This window comes from Lissotriton vulgaris, chromosome 3_1 (genome assembly GCF_964263255.1).
Source record: "Lissotriton vulgaris chromosome 3_1, aLisVul1.2, whole genome shotgun sequence".
NCBI lineage: Eukaryota > Metazoa > Chordata > Amphibia > Caudata > Salamandridae > Lissotriton > Lissotriton vulgaris.
The window spans coordinates 39348343-39375802 of record NC_141689.1 but is presented as its reverse complement, the minus strand read 5'-3'; the positions used below and the strand labels follow the sequence as shown (position 1 = coordinate 39375802).

Here is a 27460-nt window from a genome sequence, read left to right as displayed (position 1 = left end):
GAATAACCACATATGGCTTACAGCCAGGGGGAAGGCTAGCATTTGGCGTGCGCCGTTTTACCCTATCTTTGACCGGAGATTTTACTGTGATTTTTGCTGGAGATTTGGTCACAGCTTGTATAACAGGAGTGAGAGGAGATGGGGTTGTAACACCCTTACTTGCAGTTACTGTATCTCCAGTTACCTTAGTGTTAGGGGCAATAGGCTTGGGATTTGCGGCAAATTTGGCCTTAAGTGCCTTGGGTGCCTGGGTGCTAGATTTGTTCATCGGACGGGCCAAACTAGACTCAAGAGTAGTAGTAGATGGAGGGGGTATGGTTCCAGCGTTGGGTTGTTGAGATTGGGGAGCCTTAGCCAAGGCGGGCGTTTTTTGACAAGATGAAGGCTCAGGGAGGGCTGTAGAAATAGATAGAACTAATGGAGCAGCACCACTCCTTAGTCCACCGTTTTCTTCAACCTGGGATTTAGCGTGAAATTTAACTAACGATTTCACTATTATCAAAAACCACCTAAGTTGTGAACACTGACATTTCAAATGTAGAACAATAAACTCCGAATAATTGGATCAGCCTGGTATTTGCAGAATTCCTACCACCTTCAAATACAAGGCTTTTACAGCACAGTACCCTAACACTGCCCAAAATGTCATACATAGAAGGAAACTAGGTAATAAATTCAGGCTAAGGAGCAAGATAGGCTGCATCAAGAGTGAAAATTCAACTATGTCACTTTAAAGAGCCAGCAGATCCCATGTCCCAGCATGCCCTGTGCTGGCAGGTACCACAGATCAATTCATTTGCGCAAGAGAAGGAGGTGGGTGCTGAAGCATGTAAGAGTCAGGTGAAGAAAAGGAGGTGAGAGAAAAAGCATCTAAGAGTCAAGTGAAGAGAAGGAAGTGGGTAAAAAAAGCATCTAAGAGTCAAATGAAGAGAAGGAAGTGGGAAAAAAGCATCTAAGAGTCAAGTGAAGAGAAGGTGGTAGGCGCTCAAGTATCCACAAGTCCAGTGAGGAGAAGGAGGTGGGAAACAAACATATAAAATTCAAGTGAGAAGAAGGAGGCAAGTGCTGAAGCATTTTAGAGTCAAGTGAGGAGAAGGTGGTAGGCGCTCAGGTATCCACAAGCCCAGTGAGGAGAAGGAGGTGGGAAACAAGCATTTAAGAATCAAGTGAAGAGAAAGTGGTAGGCGCTCACGTATCCAAGCTCAGTGAGGAGAAGGAGGTGGGTGCTGAAGCATGTAAGAGTCAAGTGAGGAGAAGGAGGACGGTGCTGAAGCATCTAAGAGTCAAGTGAAGAGAAGGAGGCGGGTGCTCAAGCATCTAAGAGTCAAGTGAGGAGAAGGTGGTAGGCGCTCAAGCATCCACAAGCCCATTGAGGAGAAGGAGGTGGGAAACAAGCATATAAGATTCAAGTGAGGAGAAGGAGGGGGGTACTGAAGCATGTAAGAGTCAAGTGAGGAGAAGGAGGACAGTGCTGAAGCATTTAAGAGTCAAGTGAAGAGAAGTAGGCGGGTGCTCAAGCATCTAAGAGTCAAGTGAGGAGAAGGTGGTAGGCGCTCAAGCATCAACAAGCCCATTGAGGAGAAGGAGGTGAGAAACAAGCATATAAGATTCAAGTGAGGAGAAGGAGGGGGGTGCTCAAGCATCTAAGAGTCAAGTGAGGAGAAGGTGGTAGGCGCTCAAGCATCCACAAGCCCATTGAGGAGAAGGAGGTGGGAAACAAGCATATAAGATTCAAGTGAAGAGAAGGAGGGGGGTGCTCAAGCAACTAAGAGTCAAGTGAGGAGAAGGTGGTAGGCGCTCAAGCATCCACAAGCCCATTGAGGAGAAGGAGGTGGGAAACAAGCATATAAGATTCAAGTGAGGAGAAGGAGGGGGGTACTGAAGCATGTAAGAGTCAAGTGAGGAGAAGGAGGACAGTGCTGAAGCATGTAAGAGTCAAGTGAAGAGAAGGAGGCGGGTGCTCAAGCATCTAAGAGTCAAGTGAGGAGAAGGTGGTAGGCGCTCAAGCATCAACAAGCCCATTGAGGAGAAGGAGGTGAGAAACAAGCATATAAGATTCAAGTGAGGAGAAGGAGGGGGGTACTGAAGCATGTAAGAGTCAAGTGAGGAGAAGGAGGACGGTGCTGAAGCATCAAAGAGTCAAGTGAAGACAAGGAGGCGGGTGCTCAAGCATCTAAGAGTCAAGTGAGGAGAAGGTGGTAGGCGCTCAAGCATCCACAAGTCCATTGAGGAGAAGGAGGTGGGGAAACAAGCATATAAGATTCAAGTGAGGAGAAGGAGGGGGGTACTGAAGCATTTAAGAGTCAAGTGAGGAGAAGGTGGTAGGTGCTCAAGTATCCACAAGGAGAAGGAGGTGGAAAAAAATATAATGCAGAATAGGCAAGTAGGAGGCGAGCGCTAATGAAAAAGATAACAATACTCCGTATTAATAGATAACCAACTTAGTTGACAAGACCAGATTACCAAATGGGAAAATTACGCCGGCGTAAACTGCATAATTTTGGGAATGAAGCCACTACATCACTACATCACATCTCTTACCTATGCCACTGTTCACAGCTAAATTTTGGGGCCGGAGCGTGGGATCAACGCGAAGAGCTTGGATGCAAGCAGCTATTGTTTGCAACAGTTGTGTTTTATGTAATATTTTGTGTGAAAAATGTGTTCGCACATCAGAAATTGAAACAAAGATGCATTTCACACAAATATATTGTGGTAATTACTCAATTTCAAATAATTATCCTGAATTTGAGATTAAATACACAAAAACAAATTACACAAAATTCACACACCCCTACAAGTTAATTATCATTAACGACTGATGGCTCTATGTATGTAACTAGGCAAGTTCTCTCCCAGCCTAACAATCCCACATTGCCTGTACAAATGTCTGAACTACTAGACGTATACCCACAAGGCCAATACATGTAACAATGATAGTCATGGCAGGGAACATTTTGGACTATGTAATCACCAATATTGGTGGATAACAGTATAATGGAGGTATGTATATATTTAGCCTGTAACATGTACATAACGTGGTTGGTAACTTCCCAGACCATGCAACCACAAATATTGGTGGAAAATTGTTATAAACTGCAAAGTGCTCTGATACCCTCAGGTCATGTTATCACAATATAAAACTCTCAAAATAGATACCTAAATCTATCCCAATCATATTTCTGTATTATGTGCCCACAGCTGCGGTAAGACTGTCCCAGGATGCCAGACCCGGATCCATATGCCAGATGAAAATGGCAATGGGGAATTATGCATCAGGGGAAGACACATCTTCATGGGCTACTTGAACATGGTTGGAAAATCACAGAAGGCTTTGGATGAGGAAGGATGGCTGCACACTGGTGACATTGGCAAGCTGGACCAGGATGGCTTTCTCTACCTCACTGGCAGAATCAAAGGTGATTGCTGAATGCTTCAATTATTGACTTGTATCATGGAGTAAAAAAATGCACAGTGGCAGATTAATGCTCCCTAATGGAGATTTTTGCCACTATTCTTTCTATCAGGTATGAATTCAAAGGGCCTCAATTATGAGAAGTGACGGATCACTGAGTGAAAACAGCCGTGCGTCACTTTTCACTGCGCCCTCCTTCCGATCCCAATGATGCATCATATTTACAGTATGACACGTCTGACGTATCTGTAGGCGCAAAAATTACGCATTACTGGTGTGTGTCACAAAAGTGACGCAACTCCAGCAATGGGTCATTTCAAATGGGCAAGTCCCATTTAAATGTACCTGCATCAGTCTTTCGCCTGTTGTGAGGCAGGCGTCAGATATTGACGCATTTGCGTCCTAGAAGTGGCGCAGTGAAATCTTACAGATTTCACTGCGTCACTTCTACGAGGCTTTCTTGAGCCGGAACGCACCCGTGACTACAATATACCTGGCGCAGGTAAAATGTGGCGCAGGGCTTTACAAAGTGACGCATCTACCTAGATGGCACACTTTTTATGCAGCTGGTGCATCCCAAAAAGTGACGCACCGGTTGCGAAAAAGTGACTCAAGGGCTCATAAATAACCCGCCGTGAGTATAGAATCATTCATTCATTGAGGTATCGCTGGAGGGCAAGTTGCAGAGAAATTTCAAAATACTTATTTGCCTCAAAGCTGTGGGTGTCCTGGAATTGTGAGTGCTGTCTGATAGAAAGATGAATGCGCCTAACAACTTAAGAATGCAACAGGTATTTAAGTTTCAAATGCGTGAAAAACCTACAGATTAAAGGGCTTATTTAAAAGCCCAGAGCCCCACCAGGACATCCTGTTTAATGGCATTCCGGAGGTGTACTGGGCTTACCCTTATCTAAGAGCCACGTAAAACCACCCTAAATTGTTTTACTTGGCCTCGTAAATATGGTGTGAGCCAACATAGCGCAAGTGGCTGCATTGCCTCACACTGGGATGGGGAGGCGTGCCATGGGCATTGTGGTGGTTATTCCCACATAACAAACATGGCATTTGACACATTTTCATATTTATAACAAGCTTAAAACCAGGGAATGAGTCAGAAGCCTATGCATCCCCAGGGGTGGCATTAGGGTTGTTTGTGTGAGGGAAGGTGTCCCCTCCCCCAACTGATTTCAGCGCAGACACCCTTACATCATGGTGCAAGGGTGCCTACATTGGGGTTGTATGCCATCTCTGTGGAACAGGACAGGAATGCATTTATCTCATCGATATGCTACATTCCTGCCTTTTTTGTTTGACGTAGGGTAGCAAAGCAGGAAAAATTGGGGTGCTGCCCTATGCCAAAATATATTTACATCCACTGGGCTCAAAGGTATGCAGCTAGCAGAAATTTTCACAACCTTGATTTATCAAATGTGGAAATCAAGTGGATTGGCCAGAGAGGATTGAGATGTCGCCAATTGATGCCATTGGTGTCAAGTCAAGTCAAAATGTATGTTTATTATGACCGTAGTCTTTAAACAAAACAGTGAGCATAACACAATGAGGGGTGTATACAATAAATACCTATACTTATTTTAGAGTGATATTCTTTTAAAAACAGTTCTATATTTCATTTCCAAAGGTACAAATTCCACTTATAAAACACTAAACACCAATTAAAAATTATGATAGATAAAAACTTGATATAAAAGTTTAAAACCTATTCATGTTTCTTAACGTCGTGCAAATTTCAGTCGATAAAAATTTATACAGTACTACATTTTTCTTTGGGTCTCAATGCACTCTGGGCCACCTTTAAGTATTTCCCTAGGGCAATTACAATATCAATGAAGGGTATTTCTGTTAGGAGGCTGGCTGCCTGCATCCTTGTTTTTATTCCATATTTTAAGAAAACCGGGCGCAGCCATAGTTTTCTCTGCTCTAGGAGAAACAGGCAGTCCAACAGAATATGCGGCCAGTCACCCTTGGTTCTCAGCTTACACTTGCAACAGCCTTCATGATCTAACATTTTAGCTTTAAGCTCTTTGTTTATTAACCACGGGTTAATCCCAATTCGACACCTCAGGATCTCTTGCCTCAACCCGCGGTTTGGAAGTCTATCTAGGTAGGGGAACCAATTTTCATTGGACCAAGCTTTTAACATATGCGCCACTGATTTTTTATTTGTTAGATAGCCTATATCAATCGCTTTAGAAACTTCCTTCCCCCTTTGCTTCAGATCCCCTTTATTACTAAGGACCCGAAGCGATTCTTGGTCCCAATCCATCTCCAAAGATTTGCAAATTCCTTTCAGTTTGTCTCTGCAGCCTTTTGCCCATTTTAGCTCGCTTCTCAATATTTCATTGCGACACCAATATGCTACTTTTTGGTTTTCAAGGTCTTCCAATCTCTTCCAGAATCTAATCACAGCCATCTGGGATTGTATTTTCCAGGATTTTGTAGCTGTTTCTATCCTGATGGCTTGTATCATTGAAGATTGAGGAAGGGATAAGAGTTTTTTTAAGCAATTCCCCTCTATCACGTCCCAAGATCCCTTACCGCTCAAATAAAGGATCTCAGCGCCATATAAAACTTGGGATGGTATCATTGCTTCAAAAGCTCTCAGCATAGGACGGTGTGACATCTCTCCATATGCCCCATTAAACCTTTTTAAACCACATATGGAAGAGAGTGCCTTCGCTTTTTGGGTATCCAGGTGGGAGTTCCAGTTTAAAACTCTATCGAACCACAGACCAAGATATCGATATTCATTGACAGTCTCCAGTTTGAGATCACCTATATACCATTTAAATTTGCTTATCTTTTTCCCGAAGCATAGGGTTTTGGTTTTATCTAAATTGATTGTTAATAATTTATTGGCACAATATGTATTGAAGGCATTGAGCTTCCTTTGTAGGCCCCTCTCGGTCTGGTCTACTATCCCCAGATCGTCTGCGTACAGTAGGCAGGATATTTTATTGCCATCCATTTTGGGGCTGGCACTGCCCTCCACCTCAAGATGTGCCGGAAGGTCAGACAGGAAGATCGAAAAGAGCTGTGGGGCCAACACACAGCCTTGTCTTAGCCCATTTGCTATGGGTATTTTTGGTGTTAAAGAACCCACCTTATCCTTAATTACTTGACCCCAGTTTTCCCTGTGGAGTTCTTTTAGTATAGTGAGTAGATCCTTAGGGATCTTCAGCCTCTCTAATAACTCCCATAGGCAGGCCCTATCCACCGAGTCAAAGGCTGCTCTGAAGTCGACGAAACAGCAGCATAACTTGCCGTTCTGTTCCGTCGACTTCATCGCCATCGCCCATAGCGCAAATCCGTGATCTGTTGTAGAGTGGCCTGCTCTAAATCCGCCCTGTTCTGTGGGTATTATTTGAAACTCTTCCACCCATGCTTCCAATTGTTTCAGCACGATTTTAGAGAACACTTTCTCGCCTATATCTAGCAGATTGATTAGCTGGTAGTTTTGTGGCTCCTCTTTGCTCCCTTTCTTGTGGATTGGCCTAATTATGGCTCCCTTCCAGGTTGGTGGCATTACCCCTTCTTTTAAGACAACCTGGAACATCTTGGCTAGAAATCTTGCCCACCATTTTACATCAGATTTCAGTATTATCGCGGGGAGATTGTCCGGCCCTGCTGCGCGAGTTAGTTTGAGTTCTCTTATTGTGAGCTCAACATAATCTTCCTTGAATTGATGTAATAGGTCATCCGAGATTTCTTGCCATAGGTTAGACTCCACCTCCACTCTAGGGGTTCTTACCCCGTACAAATCCCTTATGTACCTTTCCCATGCAGCCTCACTCACCACACAATTCAAATCTCCATCAGATGTACCCGCTACAGACTTTACTAGTCTCCAGAATTGCCTTAGATTTTTATTCTCTATGGCTTCTAGTAATTCTAACCAGCATTTTTCTTTATATTCCCTATATTGCCATTGGTGTCGTGAAACGTTGGATGAATCTTTAAGGATCTTGGAAGTTGCAATTTAACTACTACAGGATTGATTATTTTCACTATCTTGAAGGGACCAATGAATCGTGGCTGAATCTTCCTATTCCGTTTTAGCCTTAGGTTTTTGGTGGAAAGCCAAACCTGATCACCTACTTTAAAAACTGTTCCCACCCGTCTCTTCATGTCAGCCTGTTTCTTATAGGATGCCTTAGCTTTGAGTAGGTTTTCTTGAGCCCTCTTGTATGAGTCTTTCAATTCTGTGACTGTATCGGACACTGCGGGTACTGTTTCATCACTTTTCCCAAATATCATACTGGGATGCCTACCCGAATTTAAATAAAAGGGGGAATATCCAGTGGAATCATGAACCGCATTGTTGTAAGCAAACTCTACCGTCCATAAGGAATCCGACCAGTTACCATCCTGCTCCAACAAATTGAGTCTCAGATACTGTTCTAGTTCTTGGTTGACTCTTTCCGTCTGACCATCGGTTTCAGGATGATAACTGGTAGAATGTCGAGGATCAATGCCTAGACTAAGCACAGATTGTCTCCAGAATTTGGACAAAAATTGAGTTCCCCTATCAGATATAATGACTTGAGTAACCCCATGTGCTCTCACTACAAGTTGATTAAACAGTTGAACTAACTGAGAAGCTGTGGGAATTGATTTCAGTGCTATGAAATGACTCATTTTGGAAACCATATCAACGAACACCAGCACTGTGGTGTTCCCCTGGCTAGAGGGAAGGTCTACAATCATGTCCATGGACACAGTGTGCCATGGATGAGGTGAATTGGGAACAAACCCTGAGGCGCCTGACGACTAGGTTTTCCCTTAATGCACAACTCACAAGTCGACACATACTGTTTCACCTGAGCCGCCATGCCTGTCCACCAAAAGTGCCTTTTGATTAACTCCAAGGTTTTCTTAAACCCTTTATGACCAGCCATCCTATTGTCATGACAACTTTTCATGGCCTTTTCCTGCAATTCTTCAGTTGGAAGAAACAATTTTCCTTCAAAATAAGGCAAGCCGTCCTTAACAGATTTCATTTTATCGTCTCCAACCGAGTTGTCCCAATGGCTGTTTTTACCCATCTCATGGATATCACTGGTGAACTCTTTTACATGAACCGCTCCCACAATTCAATTCAATGGTATGATAGGCTCTTCGGATGGAGCTTGAATTTCATCAGGGGCATTCATCCTGGAAAGTGCATCTGCCTTCCCATTCTTCACACCAGGCTTGTACGTGATTACAAAATCGAATTCTGAAAAATATAGCGACCATCGTAACTGCCGAGGAGTGAGGGTTTTGACTGATTTTAAAAATTGTAAATTTCGATGATCAGTGAACACCGTCACACAGTGTCTGGCACCCAACAAATAGTGCCGCCAGTCCTGAAAAGCCTCCTTTACTGCTAATAACTCCTTGTCGGCAATTGAGTAATTCAGTTCAGGTTCTGACAACTTCCAGGATCGATAGGCCACTGGGTGTAATTGACCAGTTTGTTTGTCCCTCTGTGACAGAATTCCACCTGTGGCATAGTCTGATGCATCTGTTTCCACGAAGAAAGCTTGTTCTGGATCTGGATGCATTAAGATTGGAGCCGTGATGAACGTCTTTTTTAAGAGCTGAAAGGCTTCTTCAGCCTCTTTAGACCAATCACATTTTTTTCCCTTTTTTCAGTAACTTGGTGATTAGAGTCACTTTAGCTGAAAAGTTTGGAATAAATCTCCTGTAAAAATTGGCGAAGCCAAGAAAACTTTGTATTTCTTTTACATTCTTAGGGGATGACCAGTCTTGTATTGCTTGGACTTTTGACGGATTCATGGCAACTCCATCAGCAGATATTACAAATCCCAAGAATTCCACCTGATCCACGTGAAATGAACACTTATCTAGTTTGACAAATAGTTGATGGTCCAATAGTTTTTGTAAGATGGCATGTACATGTTTCACATGATCTTCCAGATTGTCAGAAAAAATATAAAAATATTGTCGATGTACACCACAGCTACATGATCCAGGAATTCTCGTAAAACATTGGTAACTAGATGTTGAAAAGCCGCTGGAGCGTTGCTTAGACCATACGGCATTACTTGGTACTTAAATAAACCATATTTAGTCCTAAATGCTGTTTTCCATTCGTCACCCTCTGCAACTGATACGCTCCTCGCAAGTCTAATTTTGTGAATACTTTTGCTCCTTTTACCTGGTCTAACAGTTGCGAAATCAATGGCAATGAATATCGATTCGTAACTGTAACCTGGTTCAAAGCTCTGTAATCGATGCAAGTGCGTAAGGAACCATCCTTTATAGGTCGGAAAAATAAGGGTGAGGACACTGGAGACTGAGAGGGTCTGATAAATCCTATCTTCAAATATTCATCCAAGTATTCCTTCAGATAATTATTTTCGGCCTCAGTCATAGCGTATATTCGTCTACATGGCAAGGTGGCCCCAGCCTCCAATTCGATCTTGCAATCGTATTCACGATGTGGAGGGAGCTTTTCCGCATTGGTCTTATCAAATACCCCCGCTAAATCCTGATAAGCCTCTGGAATTTCTTGGGTTTTTAAGGCACAAATAATTTGAGAGAGACGTAAATGTAAACGTATTGGCATTTATATAGCGCACTACTTACCCGTAGGGTCCCAAGGCGCTTCGACCGCTGCAAAACCCTTCATGGCTTCCCTGAGAGATGGTCCCTTAGTGGGTATCTCCAGGGTGAGACCAGGCATCCCCGGCGGTCTGGTGGGGCCGTTAGTGAAGATGAGGCAAGCTAATGCCCAGAGTTGCCGAGTGTGATCGCTGATCAGAGTGGGCACCGAGGCGAGAGAATTATCGAGTCCGCTGACCCTGGTCCAGAAACCTGCCGCGCCGGGAATCGAACCCTGGTCCCGGGCCGTCCTCTGCTCTCGGGTCTGCCGCCTCTAACCAGTGAGCCACACTACTTCACTGCTTCACGTACTAACTCTGTGGCTGGCGATCCAGCTGTCTTGGGAACCGTGTGACTTCTACAATTCTCTTTACAATACGAGGACTCCATTTGCACGGTCCGTCTTTCCCAATCAATGGTCGGGTTGTGTTGGGTTAACCATGGGAGTCCTAAAATCAATTGGAATTGGGGGGCGTCTATTAGATTGTATCTTATATATTCATGGTGGTCCGTCAATCCAATTAATTCCAAGGTCTCAGTTTCCTCGGTAATCGGCCCAGAAGTGAGGCTAGTACCATCAACTGCTTTGACTATTTCCAAGTGTTTCTTTTTGATGGCTTTTAGCCCGATACTGCGAGCATATTCCAGATTGCAAAAATTGCCCGTTGCACCAGAGTCAATCATAACCGACACACCATTTACATCATTAGATCCAAATTTTACGGTGACGGAAACAATTAAATGTGGTGCCTCGGATTGTAAAGTGTTCACCAATTGTTGATGTTCTTGAGTCGACTTATTTTCAGAACCAATCAGGGCAACTCCCTTCACTGATGGGATCTATCTTTTAAACTCAAACTCCCTTTGGGTTTCTTAAGACAATCTTTTACAAAGTGACCTGCATCTCCACAATACATGCACAGGTTTTTGGAGCGTCTCTTTTCACGCTCCTCCTTAGTAAGAGGACCCCTTATAGATCCTATTTGCATCGGCTCTTCACCTATTGTGGCATCTGGTTTGCTACCTTCCGACTTAATTCGATCTAATCGTGGAATGTAGGTCCGAAAATCTTCTCCGAACGCCGCTCATAGAGCCGATGTTCAAGTTGAAGTACTAAATCGATTAGCTCAGAAATATCTTGGGGTCGCTTCGATATCTGAGCAAGGGCATCCTTTAGCTCATCTCTGAGGCCTCGGTAGAAAATCGCTGAATGCTTTGCTTCTGGCCAGTCCGTTTCCACTATTAATTTATTGAAATGAGCTATGTAAGCCACAAGTTCTCTACTCCCCTGTTTTAGGTCCAACAGCTCATTATCCGTAGCTTGGTTTGCAGTTCGATGATCGAAAATTCTCAAGAACTCTTTCTTAAACAGCTGGAAATCGTAGAGGGCTGGGTCATTGCGAGACACTAATGGCATGGACCAGGCTGTGGCATCGGCACTCAGGTACGACGGCATGAACGCGACTTTAACCTGATCCTCTTTAAATACAACTGATCTACATAGAAAATGCAACGAACATTGTGTCAGGAAAATTTGTGCTTTGTGAGGATCCCCACAATATCTTTCAGGATTTGCTAATGGCACTATGGGGGCAACTGAATGAATGACCTGAGTGGCCGTTTCGGCTGTAGAACTGTGCGTGGCATCTAACCTAGGCAATGGAGTGGACCTCGCTATGAGTGTTTCCATTTTTACTTTAATTTGGTGCGTTTCCTGTTGGGATCTCCTAATTTAATCTCTTAAGTTTCGATTTTCCTCAGCTGACTGAGCCAGCTGATTTTGTAAACCCCTCCAGCACTTCTGCCAGCGTTTTTAAATCTAATCCCTCAGCCATATTGTCTCGGGTGGACAGTGGCACTTCAATCTGTCAAGGTCCCAGTAGTCCACAGGAGACTATGATGGTCTCAATGCCTCACCGCCCCAAACGCCACACAGAATCTCAAATTATGGGGTGCGCCTGAAGTAGCGGGGAAAGGGGAAGTGGAAGAAAAGAGAGACACAGCCTGGTCTTCACCGCTAGTTTCTTCACTAGGTCAATGGAATTCGGTCACTGGTATAACCTGCATGGGAGACATAATCAAGAGTTATACAACCTACCACTCAGACCATTATGAAACCTCTAATACTGAACTTTAGTCTTTCTTACCCAGTAACCTTAGGCTGTTGCTTCTCTCTTATTGATATTTCTTATGTGAGTATATATCGTTTTCACTGCTTAAAGAAATACATGTTATTACCTGACCTCTTATTAATTAAACTCTAATATTCATTAATATGACCTGTTTTCACCTTATGCCACATAGGTGGCTTGTAAGTAAACTCTGAAGTCGAAAATGGAACTTCTAGGAATAAGACTTTCCTATCTGAACTTGTAGAACTCAAAAAATAAAAGTCTTTCCAACGTATGGACTTCAGGCGTAACAATCCACAAAGAATAGTCATATGCAACAAATATCTGCTCAGAAATAAAGTATGCTTCTCTAGTCAAACCTCGGTGCAGTTCTGAAGAGGCTTCAACTGGGAAAGCGTAGACGACCTTATCCGGATACCTCAAGTGATCCCACGTAGCACATGCGTTGTCGAATTTTGAATTGCTGAGCTCCGCTGACCTTGAAACGTCAAAAAACACAAAAGAAACCCTAGCGCGTAGGAACAAGAACCTTCCACACGAAGGGCTACAGTTGAAGTGCGCAGTTCCCACTTGGAACGCGCACCTTGCACCTGGTGTGGCTCGCGCGATCTAAACACTAGACCGCTAACCAGAATCACTGAAATGTCCGCTCTGGACACCATTTCCTTGATGAGAGTTCTGAATACATTTCAAACAGCTTTTCACGAAAAGTCTTGATGCTGGATACACTGAACTTCTGTTAAATCGTTTTAAACTTCTGATTTGTTTTAATTGATTGTTCTTTAACTCATCTACTCTGCCCTTGATTTGCGTGGTCATTGAACTGATCCTGACAGGCGTCTTTTTCTGAATAATTCCATTACCTCCATTTGAAGTAAAGTAAAATCTGTTTTGGCCCAGGGAACAAATGTTAAACCTAGTTCAAGCACCTCAAGTTGGTCTTTGGTGAGTAAGGTATATGATAGATTGATAACAGATGATTTGTTCAGGTTTTGTAATATTGGAGGCATGTCCTCATTTCCCATGGCTGTGGTTTGTAGCGTCCTTTTTTTCTTTTGGCCTGTCCCTAAAAAAAGACGATTTCCTTGGCTGGTTGGTTGGTATTGGATAGTCCTTCCCCAGCATCAGAGTTGACTGGGGAGTCAGAAGATGTTTTGTCAGAAAAGGTAAAACATCTGCATCTTGATCTTCCTTGATACTCAGAAAGAAATCTGCGAGAATCTGTTTGTGTGTAGAAATCTTCTTTTAAATATGGGTACACAGATTCGATGTTGAAGTTTTCTTGTCTTTCTCAAATTTGTTAATTTTTAATGTAATCGTTTTGTTTTTGAAGTCAGAGATTTCCTTCTCAATTTTTTCTAGGAGAGCTTTGCTACAGTAGTTGTGTGAGTATCTTGTATGGCTTGGATCTGTTGCTCCCTGGCTAGCTGGTATCGTAGCGCTTAGCTGCTTTGCTGCTCTCTGCCAATTACCTCGATCAGCGCTCTGTGCCTTATTTTAAGCGTAGCGCTTGTTGCATATTTAGCGCGCATTACAATTCGTGCCTGAATCATTTTTGTTTGCTAGTGCTGGCATATTATATATGTGCCTGAATCATTGTTGTTTGCTCGTGCTGGCATATTACTGTAGCGCTTTTGTAAAAAGTCTGCTTTGAATGTTGTGAAGATCCTTGCCTGCTTGCACATACATACTCGCCCCGTTTTCACGTTTGTTTTTGCTGCCATTTTGTGACTGTGCCTCCCGGCCCGTAGCTCCGCCCCGCTCCCGCCTCCCAGCTGACCCTCCCTCTCTCCTCCCCTTCCACTATCCACATATGACTGATGCCGATGCGCGCAGCGGTCACGCGCAGCGGCCGTGCCGAAGGTGCGCCAAAGGTAAGCCTGTCTACGCCCGTCCGCGCCTGGACCGCGCCCAGCGCCAGACCCCCTGGTCCTCGCAATACCCACCCCACTCGTTTAACGTATGATGCTGCTACTCTCCTTGCCCTTAACCCCAGTCACACCCCACAATGCTGCGTAGCTACCCCAGGACACACCCACGGACCATTCGCCTGCCACTCCTGCAAGTTCGCCTGCATCAGGACCCATGCCAAATCCTCCTCCTCCAAACACAACTCCGACTCTAACCACCTGAAATGCATACTGCTAAACACCCGATCGGTCCACAAACACGCCACTGAACTCTGGGACCTACTCAACACCACATCGCCGGACGTCGCCTTCCTTACAGAAACCTGGATGAACGCCTCATCAGCGCCCGACATCGCCATAGCCATCCCGGACACCTACAAGATCATCCGAAAAGACCGCACCAACCAAACAGGAGGAGGCATCGCCATCGCCCATAAGAACACCATCCGAATCACGACCAGCTCCGACGACAACCTCACGACCGCCGAACACCTTCACTTCCAGATCCACACCTACCCCAGGACCACACTTAGAGGCACCCTCATCTACAGACCACCAGGAACCCGCACACAATTCAATGAAGACATCACCGACTTTATCAGCCCACATGCCCTCACTTCCGAGAACTACATTTTACTGGGAGACCTCAACTTCCACCTTGAAAAGAAAAACGACAGCAACACCACCACACTTCTGGACAACCTAGCCAACCTCGGACTCAAACAACTTGTTGACAACCCCAACCACCTTGCCGGAGACACGCTCGACCCTATCTTCACCTCCAGCAAACACATCTCCTTCGATCACACCACAGCTCTCCATTGGACGGACCACAGCTGCGTTCACTTCAGCTACAAAAAGACCACGACCCACATCCCACCACAACCTATTCCTAGAAGAAATTGGACCAAAATCACCAAGGACCAACTCTTCACAGCGCTTAACCAAAACCCCCCCGCCATATCATCGGACCCAAACCAAACTGCCACCAAACTCACACAATGGATCACCCACAGCGCTGACGAATTAGCACCCTTGAAAAACCACCAGATCAAACAAGGTAGCAAAAAGGCCCCCTGGTTCAACGATGACCTTAAGAAATCCAAGATGTTATGTCGTACCCTCGAGAAAACCTGGAGAAAAAACCCAACCACTAACAACCTGACCACCTTCAAAGACGCCACCCGCAAACACCACCAATTGATCCGATCCACCAAGAAATCAGCTTTTAAGGATCAACTCGACAACAACGCCCAAAACAGCAAAGAACTATTCAACATCGTCAAAGAATTTACCAACCCCACCGCCGGCACCAACGACATCACTCCCTCCCAAGACCTCTGCGACTCTCTATCCTCTTTCTTCCACAATAAAATCGCCGACATTCATAACAGCTTTGAAAAACTGTCCGAAGAACAATCCACACCACCCACCTCCGAATCAAAACAACACTCTCACAACCTTTGCGCCTGGAACCCAATCACTACTGAAGACACCATACGTCTGATGAACTCCATCCACTCAGGCTCACCAACTGACCCATGCCCCCACCACATCTTCAACAAAGCAGACTCCATCATCGCACCCCATCTCCGCGATGTCATCAACTGCTCCCTCAGCTCCGCTACCTTCCCAGAAAGCTGGAAACATGCTGAACTCAGCGCCCTTCTGAAGAAACCCACAGCAGACTCCTCTGAACTTAAGAACTACCGCCCCATCTCTCTCCTCCCCTTCCCGGCCAAAGTCATCGAGAAAGCCGTCAATAGTCAGCTCGCCGCCTTCCTTGAATCCAACAATTCCCTCGACCCCTCACAGTCTGGCTTACGAGCCAAACACAGCACCGAAACCGCCCTCATCGCAGCCACAGACGACATCCGAAAGCTTCTGGACAACGGAGAAACAGTTGCCCTCATCCTACTCGACCTCTCCGCCGCCTTCGACACAGTGTGTCATAGCACACTCATACAACGCCTCAACAACGTCGGAATACAAGGTCAAAGCCTTGGATTGGATCATCTCGTTCCTCGCCGGAAGAACCCTGAGGGTCCGCCTCCCCCCATTCAAATCTGAGGCCACCGAAGTCATTTGTGGTGTACCACAAGGATCTTCACTCAGCCCCACCCTCTTCAACGTATACATGAGTCCCCTCGCATCCATCGCGCGCCAACACAACCTCAACATCATCTCCTACGCAGACGACACCCAGCTGATCCTCTCCCACACCGAAGACCCAAACACCGCCAAAACCAACCTACACGAAGGAATGAAAAAAGTAGCCGAATGGATGAAGAACAGCCGTTTAAAACTTAACTCGGACAAAACGGAAGTCCTCATCTTAGGATCATCCCCCTCTGCCTGGGACGACTCATGGTGGCCACCGGCCCTGGGTACAGCACTCATACCTACAAATCACGCTCGTAACCTGGGTTTCATCCTAGACTCCTCCCTCTCGATGACCAGACAAGTCAACGCCGTCTCATCTTCATGCTTCAACATACTACGCATGCTTAACAAAACCTTCCGCTTGATCCCCACCGAAACAAGAAAGACAGTCACCCACGCTCTGGTCACCAGCCGACTGGACTATGTAAATACCCTATACGCCGGGACCACAGCCAAACTACAGAAAAAACTCCAACGCATCCAAAACGCCTCAGCCAGACTCATACTGGACATTCCCCGTCATGCTCACATCTCCGATCACCTGAAGGATCTCCACTGGCTCCCCGTCAACAAGAGAATAACGTTCCGTCTCCTCCCCCACGCACACATGGCCCTCTACGACCTAGGACCCGAATGCCTCAACACACGACTATCCTTCTACACAACCACCCGCCAACTACGATCATCCAATCAAGCCCTCGCCGCAATTCTGCGCATTCACAGGTTCACCATGGGAGGAAGATCCTTCTCCTACTTAGCGGCCAAAACCTGGAATTCTCTCCCCACTTACCTCCGACTTACACAGAACCACCTCTCCTTCAGAAAGCAACTAAAAACCTGGTTATTCGATAAGTAATACACCCACCCTCCCTCAAGCGCCTTGAGACCCTCTGGGTGAGTAGTGCGCTATACAAATTCCGAACTTGAACTGCAGTTCTTTATGGCAGAGTCTTTGAGCTGTCTCAATAGTGTGGACCATAAAGTCACAACTACACTTGGTGCTGATGAAGCTAAAGCCTTTTTTGTATAAAGGATCTTCAGTGAAAATTACTGGTACATTCTTGACCTGGAGGTCCCACGTTATAGTTCCAGCTTTTAAGTGTTCCACTAGAAAATGGCCATGTAACTCTTTTCCAGCGTGTTTTTTCTGGAGGCAAAGTAGTTTTTCTGATATGTCTTGTTGTTTAGCTTTAGTGCTTAGCGTGATAGTGGAGAATAGGTTTGGATCTGAAATACGTTTTTGAATATTGACTTCAGTGAAGGACACAGTGTCCTTGTCTGACATGCCGTGTTTTCCTGTTGGGACAATAAGACCCACTGGGCTAAATGTATTATAAATTTATAGCTGGTTTTTATTTGTGGAAGCCGTGCGGACTAAGTCTGCTCTACAAACGTACGCACTAAGTCCGCCCTACAAACCTACTTAATTAAGGGCATGCTAGACTGGGGTAAATCCAAAGTTCAGGCTGACGGCAAGAAAGAAAAGGCCAGCTACAGGACTCAGACAGGTCCCGCTGACAAAGTACCATGGATGGAGCAAAACGTTGAGGAGTGTGGGGGCGCTACTTTGTCGATCCTGTGGATGGAGGCGAGCTTTGGCTCTGATACACAACATCGGTGGAAGCTTCGTCAATTAACCCATGTATGATGCAGGCTCTGTATCATCATCTAGCCGCGCTGTCCATCGGCATCGAGCCTCGCCGGCTGTGGAGTCACTTTTGTCGCACAGGCATTGCGTCGGCGTCGAAGGGCGATATATCGGTACCGATCAGCACAAAGCTGCTGCTGTGTCAATGTTGAAGTACGATAAAGGTGCAGAAACGCACTTCTGAGGCCCAGCGGGGGCACATCAGGCGAGTGTAGGACTCACAGATGGCAGAGTGCAGAAGCACCAGCAGAATTCCAAAAATATTTTATGACCCCGAGACTTCAGAAAGTAGGAGGTTAGCAGAGGAAGAGAAGCCAAACACTTAGGTGGCAGACAAGCAGGTCTCTTGATGCTGGCACGGACAGCTGGCACAGGACATGCTCAATGGGGTCATGCTGCAGTCTCCTCTAAGTAGGTCCTGGGAGTGGGGCAGGGTGCTGGGTGGCAGGAGGCAGGAGGGGAGAGCCGGCTAAAGGAATGGCGGGTAGTGGGAAATGGCATGGAAGAGACAAGAGGGAAAATGACACCAACAAAGTAAGCAGTTCCAATTAAACAGTTGCACAGGTACACAGAAAAGGGCACAAGGTATGCTGGCTGGCTAACAAATTGAGCCAGACTATGCACAGGTGCTGGGGAGCGGAGCGGAGTAGAAGTGTCACTCACAAATTTACTGGCAGACAGGAGGCTGTGAGCAGAGGGAGGGAAGGCAAATGCTCAGCTGGCAAAGTCAAGAGACCTGCTTGCCTGGCGCAGGGATCTGGCAAAGGTCCTGCTCCTGGATTTAATTTGTTTAAATCCTGTTTATTGACTCTCATTTGGTTTGGGATGTTATTGTGTCTTTTTTATTTGATTTAATCTATTTCTTTGTTTTTTCTTTTTGGTCACCTGAAAGATTCTTAAATCCGTTCTCATGTTGTCACCTGATTCAATTGTCCTCTAGGACATGTTAGCCTTGAGTCTGTGATAATCTCCTTCCTATGATGGATGAGCGAGTTAACAATACTCTTCTTAAAATGGGTGAGGGAGTTAGTAATAATCTTCTCACTGTCCTAGATGAGTGAGTTAGTAATCATCTCATTGGTATGGGTGAGCTAGTGAGTAGTAACCTCACTGTCATGGGTGAGTGCGAATGTAATATTCTTATTGCTGCTATGGATTAGTAAATTATTAATAATCTCACTTTCATTTGTGCATGAGTTAGTAATAGTCTCACTATAATGGATGAGTGAGTTAGTAATAACTTCTCACTTCTATGGATGAGTAGGTTAGTAATAATCTCCTCACTCTCATGAGTAAATTATAATTGTATGTGAGTTTGTAATAGTGTCCTCACTGCCAAGTGTGTGTCAGTGAAGCAATAACTTCTCGTTGTCATCAGTGAATGAGTTAGTAATAATCACCTAACGTTCATGGGTGAATGAGTTAGTAATAATCACCTAACGTTCATGGGTGAATGAGTTAGTAATTATCTCCTCACTGTCATCGGTGTAGGATTTAGTAAGAGCCCCTCCCCGACACCGTGCCCTCCACACACCGTCTCACAGAGAGGCCGGGAGAGGCTGGAGAGAGGAAGGTCTGAGAGAGAAGCGCAACAGTAGGTTGGAGGTTTGGTGAGGGTGGTGGGGGTCATGCTCTTTTCTTCATATTCCTCATCTTGCCCCCCAAACGTTGTTACAGGTTGTTGCCATGAGCGATACCATAACAGCTGACTGTTAGCGATGTTGCTGCTGGTTGCTGCTCCAGCAGTCATCACTGTACCCAGTCAAGCCACCGAGGCGGGAAGGCATGGGAATATGGCAGGGCGGGTCCGGTGGTGGGCAGCGGTGTTAGCGTGTATGTCGGCATGGCATCCCTGCATCTCTTGGGCTCACTGCAGCACCCTTTGTGTCTGTCTGTTGCGGCAGAGGGCTCCATTGCAGGACCTCGTTTTGCAGGGGTGTTGAGGCATCAGTTGATGGTCAGACTCACTCCACAACCCTGCATAGCCCCCCACCCTTAAAACTCCCAGTTCCTGAGCCCTAGTAGAGGCAGCAGGTCAACTATTGGTCATTGCTTTATTTGATGGCCACAGACCTGGTTATGTGGTGGAGCCAGCAGCCCGCAAGACCATGCGGGAAGGAGGTAAGTGGGTTATTCATGATTGCCGTTTACTGTCTGCTGTTGCACTATATGGTCTACATGGCTTGATTTCTACTTCAGTTTTGAGATTGGTGTCACTGCTGTTGTGTGACTGCCCGTCCTTTAGCCCCTGAAAGCACCAGCATATCAGGTCCTTTGTGTGTACGGACAGGGGCAGGAGAGAACTCCCCTTCCCCCCTCATCCACCACTTTCTGTAATGTGTGCTCTTGAGGGAGGGTATTGAGGGGTGCTACATTGGTACTGGTATCGGAATTGAATCCCCACACAGCTTCAATTCATGGTCCATGGATGTATGGTCCCATAGCACTCTCTAAGTGGCCTCCTCCCTCTTTATATGAAAACAAGATCAATCGGAAAAAAGAAGTGACAGGCTGATGTTCCGACACCCCATACCAACACCACTATGGACGCATTCCTGCAACGTGCCATGGGTGTCAATAATAAAGAAATCGTACTGTGTCCAGGGATGTGTTGCCCCCTTAATTGTGGAAGATATAGAGGGATACTTATGGACTTATGGATATTGCATCTACAGAGGAACATCTCGTGCTGCTCAGGCCTCAGAAGGCACCATTGGAGTTTATAGTTATGGTGGGTACGAGTAAGAGTCCGGGTAGCAGGAGAAAGGAAGAGACTTGGGATGGGCAGCAAATCCTAACCCAAATGGGCCAGGGCAAGTGCCAGGTCAAATGCCACCCAACTCACATCTTCCACAACGCCCAACGATATCATGCCCAGGGAAAACGACAAATTTGAGACTTTAATGGACTCATTGTTTGATAAATCTATTGGTGTTTTGGATGCTAAATTGGAATCAATTTGTACTTGTTTAGTTGCAATAGAATTAGCACTAATAAGTCATAACAAGCCCGCTCCCACCACAGGAATACAAGGGTCATCTTCAACCTCACCATCTACCCCAAACACGTTTATCATGTATGTTGTCTGTGAGGGGAGAGCCATTGAGATACTATGTGGACAGGTTAATAATCTGCCAATTATAACCCAAACTCAACAGGCTCCTAATGAGAGGGTCACACATGACTTAGGAACAAAACCAGCCCTGGGCATTGTAAATAGGGTAGGGGGAGCAAAGGGGGTGGGGGTAACCAGTCAAACATCACCCGGAAAGTTCTGCCCAAAGTGACCCAAACGACTATGTCAGTTAGACAGGTAGCAAGTTTTCACTCACCAAGCACTATTACACCTAAACTACCACTAGAAGCTACCCCTAATGTTATAGTGTTAAGAAATGTCCTTCCTCTCAAGGCAGTTTCTACTGTAAGGTTTTGTCAACTGAAAAACCAGGCAATGCATTAGTTTGATCCTAATTCTACGCTGGGTGTCAGAGGTTGGATTAATATGGTACAAAGAGGAAGCTGGATAGGCAAAGAAGTAAAATCCCTGGATGGAGACTGTGTCATTATTAATTGAATCGGCCATCAGTGGTGGGGAGAATCCTCACTCCCCACTCTACTCGGGCTCTCCTGTTAGGCTTCTTTTATAGCGCTCCGTTCATGGTGCAGGTCCCCCAACTAAGCTAGTGGCAGTTACCTAGGCGGCCAGCCCTGGCCAAAGTTGGCTCCCATTCAGCTTCAAGAGATTTGTATCCCTTTAACAGGTATGCCCCTTTGACTTTCCTTTTATGACTGTGTGCTGACTGGGTGGTAGTGATGATTTGGAAAGGGAAACAGACAGGAAGGCCTTAGCAGTGCAGTTTCCCTTCAACACATTGAGAAGGAGCCTGAAACTCACAAAGGCCAGAGGGCCCCCCTGACCTTTTTGGGGAGCAGTCTAAAAATAATAACCAGATCACCAGCAACGTGGCTAGACCCTGGGGGAATTTGGCTGAGCCACCCGTTGCGGTCGGGTGGGGACCACCAAACCTGCATAGTGTGAGACCCAAAGTACAAATCAGGAATATTGCAGGTATTAAAAACTAATTTGGAAACAAGGATTCGGTAGACCTAATAAAGTCATCCCAACTGATCGGGTTACAGGAAAGCTGGTATACAGGGATTTCCATCTAGATAGTTATAAGACCTTTAGTACCACAGCCATCCCCTCCAGCCATGGACAAACCAAGAGGGGCCTAGCTTTACTCATTTCCACCACCTCCCCGCTAACGGTGAAAAAGTGTCGCTCCAGATATTTCATCTCCAGACCATCGAGAAAGCTAATTTTATTCTGAATAATTTTTATAATCATGTTTTTGACAACACAAGGAATTAGGTCATTGATGACCTGGGGAGAGAACTGGAATCTTTTGAGTCACATGTTTCGGATAGCTGCACTTACCATATGGGTTGAGATTTCAACATTGAAATTTGCTACAAGCCCTCTAGTAAGATGTGTGGATGCACAAACATGAATGGGGGTAAACAAACACACTTTCCAAACAGCCCTTATGGTAAGGCCCTTAATGAACTTGTCTGCAAATATAATTTGGAGTTCCTGGAACATAAACTGGGCAGTGAGGGGAAATGAATATCCTCCCCTCCAGGGGAATCGCTCTGGTTCCACTATTGACCACATTCTGGTCTCTGACTCCGGATGGGATGGGTGGACTCTTTGAAAATTGTTCAAATCCATTTAAGGGAATATCACTCATTATTGATTGTTATCAATATTGAAACACAATGGACTAAGGGACCAGAATAGGCGGAACATATAGAAATCCATGGCACAAATGATACTAGCCTCAAAGGGACAAATGTCAATGGAATTGCCCTACAAGATAAAGTGATTAAGTACTATCCCATTGGGTTTCCCACTTGCACTGACCAAAATTCTTTGCACTGCCAAATTATAGATGCTTTCAGCAAAATGCTCACAGCTATTTTGGATAACCTGAGATCAACCAGAAAAAGGCCTGATAATAAACCCATTAGGTGGTTTATCCGGGTATTTTTTAAGGGGGAGATTTCAACCTTGAGACTCCCTTATAAGCAAGCTGTAACGAAAATAAGGGTGGATCTACGGGAGGAGGTTGGGCAAATTTGCAAGAGGCAGATGAAACAAAAGATGTTACCCTTTTCTGGAAAACAATAAACCAACCTTTTTTAAAGATTCATCAGCCCCCCAGGTAGAAGCGCTAGTGCAACAGGCCGACTATCTGAGCCACTATGGAGGTATTTTTGATCCAGACAATCTTGGGCAGGACAATACTCCTAGAGCAATAAGCTATGTAGGACAATCACATCTAAAACGTTTGCTGCTGCTTTTGGGGTCCCGATGAAAACATTTTTCAATTATGCATTAACCTAGGGGCCTTGTACTGGCGCAGGTATGCAATGCACAGAGGATATCTGCCCTTATGTTGGACAGAAAGTGTTATAGTCCCGATTTAAAAAAAGGGGGATATGGGGATGCAAGGTGTTATCACCCAATATCCCCCCTGGACTCCTCTGCTAATCTAATGGGCAGAGTCCTGCTAGGGTGGTTGTAATGCCCAATGTGGTGTTACAAGGGATGTGGGCAGCACCAAGCCGTGTATCAATCTTCATCTGCTCGTCAGCAAATACACCCTGGAGAAAGAGGGCCACGCCCATTTATACTTTGCTGATTTGAGCAGTGCTTTTTATCCGGTTAATCACGCCATGCTGTGACAATCACTGGTTAAGATGGGGGCCCCCATTGAGATTTTGAATTTCTACTATATGACAGTAAACATCAAGGGTGGGCTACGGTCAATAGGAGAAGTCACACCACATTTTAAAATTACTCTAAGAATCCGGCAAGGCCGTGTCCTTGCCCCTCTTTTATTTTCATTATATATTAATAGAGTAGATGAGTTTTTACTAAAGATCAATGCAGACGCCCCAAAAGTTGGCAAATATTCAATACCTGTACCCCTATACTCAGAAGACGCCATCTTGATCACCAGAACTGGAAATGGCCTCCAGCTGGTTTCACCACATACATGGAGGATACGCATATGAAAATTAATTTAAAACAAAAAAAAACTTTACCATGATGTGTGGAAAAAGGGAGACCCAAGAAGGAAAGTCTTCACATCAAGGGTGAGGCACTTGCTGCAACAGAAAGTTTCTCATATCTCGTGTGAATTGTTCTAGCTTTGGCCAATGGGGGACACATGTGGAAGCAGCAAAACAGAAATTTATTAGATCATCAGAACCCCGTTTTATGTTTACATCAAAAATTGTGAATAAGCCCACGAAAGAGCTGTTGACCATATACAGAAATAAATGAATTTCTTGTGTCAATAATGGAGCCCCCTGTGGGGTTTGACAAACTGTAAATTGTTGCAGACACAGGAAAATCGTTTCTTATGCAGATTATTAGTAGTGCCTTGTTCAACCCCTTCTAATATATTCCACAAGAATTAACAGTCCCCTATTTAGAGGATGGCTTGCAGACAAGCCCCATTACACTCGGGTATAATATGTGGAGTAAAGATGGCACTTTTTCACCAAAGAGATGAATCAATAATACCTTGGATGGCTTATGTATACAGTGTGTAAAAGGAGGCGGATGGGAAAGTGAACATTGAGGATCCTGAGGGACTCTTAAAATTCAGTAACAAAGATTTTAAAACAGTTTTGATTGAGGAAAGGATGACTGATAGAGAAAAGAGAGAGTGTTTTTGACCGACTGTGTCAATGTACCTCTCAAGTCCCACACAACCAAGTGCCCAGAGCTTCCTCACCCTAGTACTAAACATTCAACATAGATTTTAGTTAAAAAGACTGCAAATAGGTATAATGCACTTTCAGTTGTTTTTCCGAGATGGGCTTAAGTTTCCAAAAGTTACTCAAATGTGCAATGCATTTTATACTCTTTTGTAACTTTTAAAAGGATCTGAGGAAAAAAATATTGTGGCCACTGTTTTTAAAGTAAAAAAACATTCATCATAAAGATGCTTTTAATTGTATTTCTGATAATGCGAACCAATGCTATCGAGTCTCTATGTTTCTTATGCCTTCCAAAGAAAGGAACGGCTTATATACCTGGACGTTTTAAGATATGAAAATGAATAGATAAGGATACTAGGCCCTTAAAAACGCTCATATATGTTCCGTAATTATCCCCTATTCGATGCTTCTGATAATGTTTTTATACTTGTTGGCTATTGAGCTGATGCCTGGCTTGGTATCTGGTGCTCTGTGTTTTGTATTTTTAATTTATTCATGTCATGATACTAGCTTTTATGAGTTTTAATTATGAAGGTTTTTATTAAGACCTTTGTTAATTTTATATGTTTTATTCGGGAAACATCCTTTACAACGCAACTTTTACCACGCAGTGCCTTTACAACGCAACTTTTACAACGCAAACCATTACAATGCATTGCGCTGGGGGGAGCTCTAGGATAGGGAATAGATTTAATTTACTATCCAACACATTCCCTACTATCCACGGGGACTGGAGTTGGACTAGTAAATTAAACTATTCACTATCCAACACCCCTCAACACTATGCATTGTAAAGGCATGCATTGTAAAACTTGCGATGTAAAAGTATGCGGTGGTAAAAGCATGCGTTGTGTTGTCATACATCCGTTTTATTCTTTTATGGATATCTTTAATCAGAATAAAGATTTATTGATGATGATGATGAGTTAGTAATAATCTCCCCACCATCATGGATTAATGAGTTAGTAATGATCCCTTCACTGTCATGGGTGAACGAGTTAGGAATTACCTTCTTACTGTCAACTGTGAATGAGTTTGTAATAGCCTTTTCCCTGTCATGAGTAAATTATAATCTCCTTGCTGGGTTCGGCAAATTAGTAAGTAATTATCTTTTCGCTGTCATCATTGAATGAATAATAATCTTCTCACTATCATGTGGGCATGAGTTAGTAATTACCTTCTTGCTGTCATCAGTGGATGAGTTGGTAATTATCTCTTTGCTGCCGTCATTCACTGAGTTACTAATAACCTCTCTTTCATGGCAGAGTGAGTTTGTAGTAATCTCCTATCATGGATGAGAGAGTGTAATCTTTGTTGGATGCCTCTGTTGCTGTCTCAGGATTTAATTGTGGCTTTAGTACTTGGGTGTGGCCAAGTTGGAGTGGCATATGTTTCTTTGTAATTCCCCATTACAGACTAGAAGAAAACTGCCACTAGGCTGAGTTCCCACTCATTCCTTGTTACTTTAAGTTGATATTGTTGATTGTTATCCACAAATAGCAATATGGTATGGGGCCAAGACCGACAAAAATCAAAGACTGTTGGGTAGATTTAGAGTTTGGCGGACAGGTTTCCCTGTCACAAATAGAGTGCCCCAAATGCGATGGAGCTCCCCGTTCCCCAGATAGATGGTCTGCCTGCCTCATTTGGAGATGGAGGGACCCTCAGCTTTCCATAGACAGCACCCATGGAGCCCATTTGAAAAAAGAGATTACCAGATAGAGAGCCATACCTGTAACAGGCTGGGGTACAAGAAATGAGATTTGCAGTGAAGGAATTCATAGGAATATTCTAAAGACAGTGCAAGAGTGTGCAAAGCAGCAAGGACCCCGCACGCACAAAAGATTTATGTAAGGTATTTCGGCCTCGCATCAACATTCATAATTAGGAGTCAGATCACATACATTGGAAGGTTGCATATGAATTGCCGAGTGATTAGTCAAAAATTATAGAAAATGTAGTGGCATATTTACAAACCACATTCCGCAGTGACGTGCGCGGCCATGTTTAGCATGCAGGGATGAGCTGGATTGCACCCCTGTGTTTACTTTAGTGCCGGTGCAAAAAAAGCTGCCTAACGCCAGTGCAGGCACCCTGCAGCCATGTTGCAAGTCTTGTTGTTTATGTGCAGGAAGGCATACTTTCTGCACACAAACAATCAATAACCTTGTAAATATGGGAATTGTGATAGGGGCTTGTGAATATCCTCCCAAGTCTAGAAAAATGTGAACATTCTGAGTGGACCACACATTAAGGGGAATTTCTCACACATGCATAAGTTACCAGACAAAAGTATTTGACCTTAGTTTGTATATATTTTGGTTTGAACTTTAAAAAATATATTAAAACATTGGATATCACTGTTCCTTATAGTTCTCTACAGTTCTTTATAGTTCTTTATAGTACTGTGCACCCTTTTATGCCTTTACAGTTCCTAATAGTTATTTATAGTGCTGTGCGTACTTTTTTTGTTGTAAATTTGTAGTTTGTGATTTTTGTACTCACTTTGTGGATGGATATTGTAGCTGAGACCGGGTCTGCTCAGAGCCAATTTCCACTTTCCCCTGCCAGCTCGATGCAGGTCCTGAGTGCAGCACACTGTTCTCTGTGTGCTGCCCCCGTAGCTCACCTCTGCTGAACGCCAGGCACCAGGCGCTGGTGCTTTTGCTGTTTTTCATGACCCCTCAGCTCCTAAGGCAGTCATCTGATGGGCTGACTGGTATGGAGCACTGTAAGGGAGTCGGTTGCAGACACAGCGGGCTTGGTAGGC

At 44.6% G+C, this 27460-nt stretch overlaps 1 protein-coding gene across 1 annotated transcript in view; it reads left to right on the top strand.

Annotated features, from left to right (window-relative positions):
* Positions 1-27460, top strand: part of LOC147725886 (long-chain-fatty-acid--CoA ligase ACSBG2-like) — a 276579-nt gene that overhangs the window by 182576 nt on the left and 66543 nt on the right. Inside the window, exon 10 of the mRNA XM_086960031.1 lies at positions 3202-3419. Within this exon, the coding sequence (XP_086816157.1) occupies positions 3202-3419 (218 nt within the window). The remainder of the gene's footprint in view (positions 1-3201; positions 3420-27460) is intronic.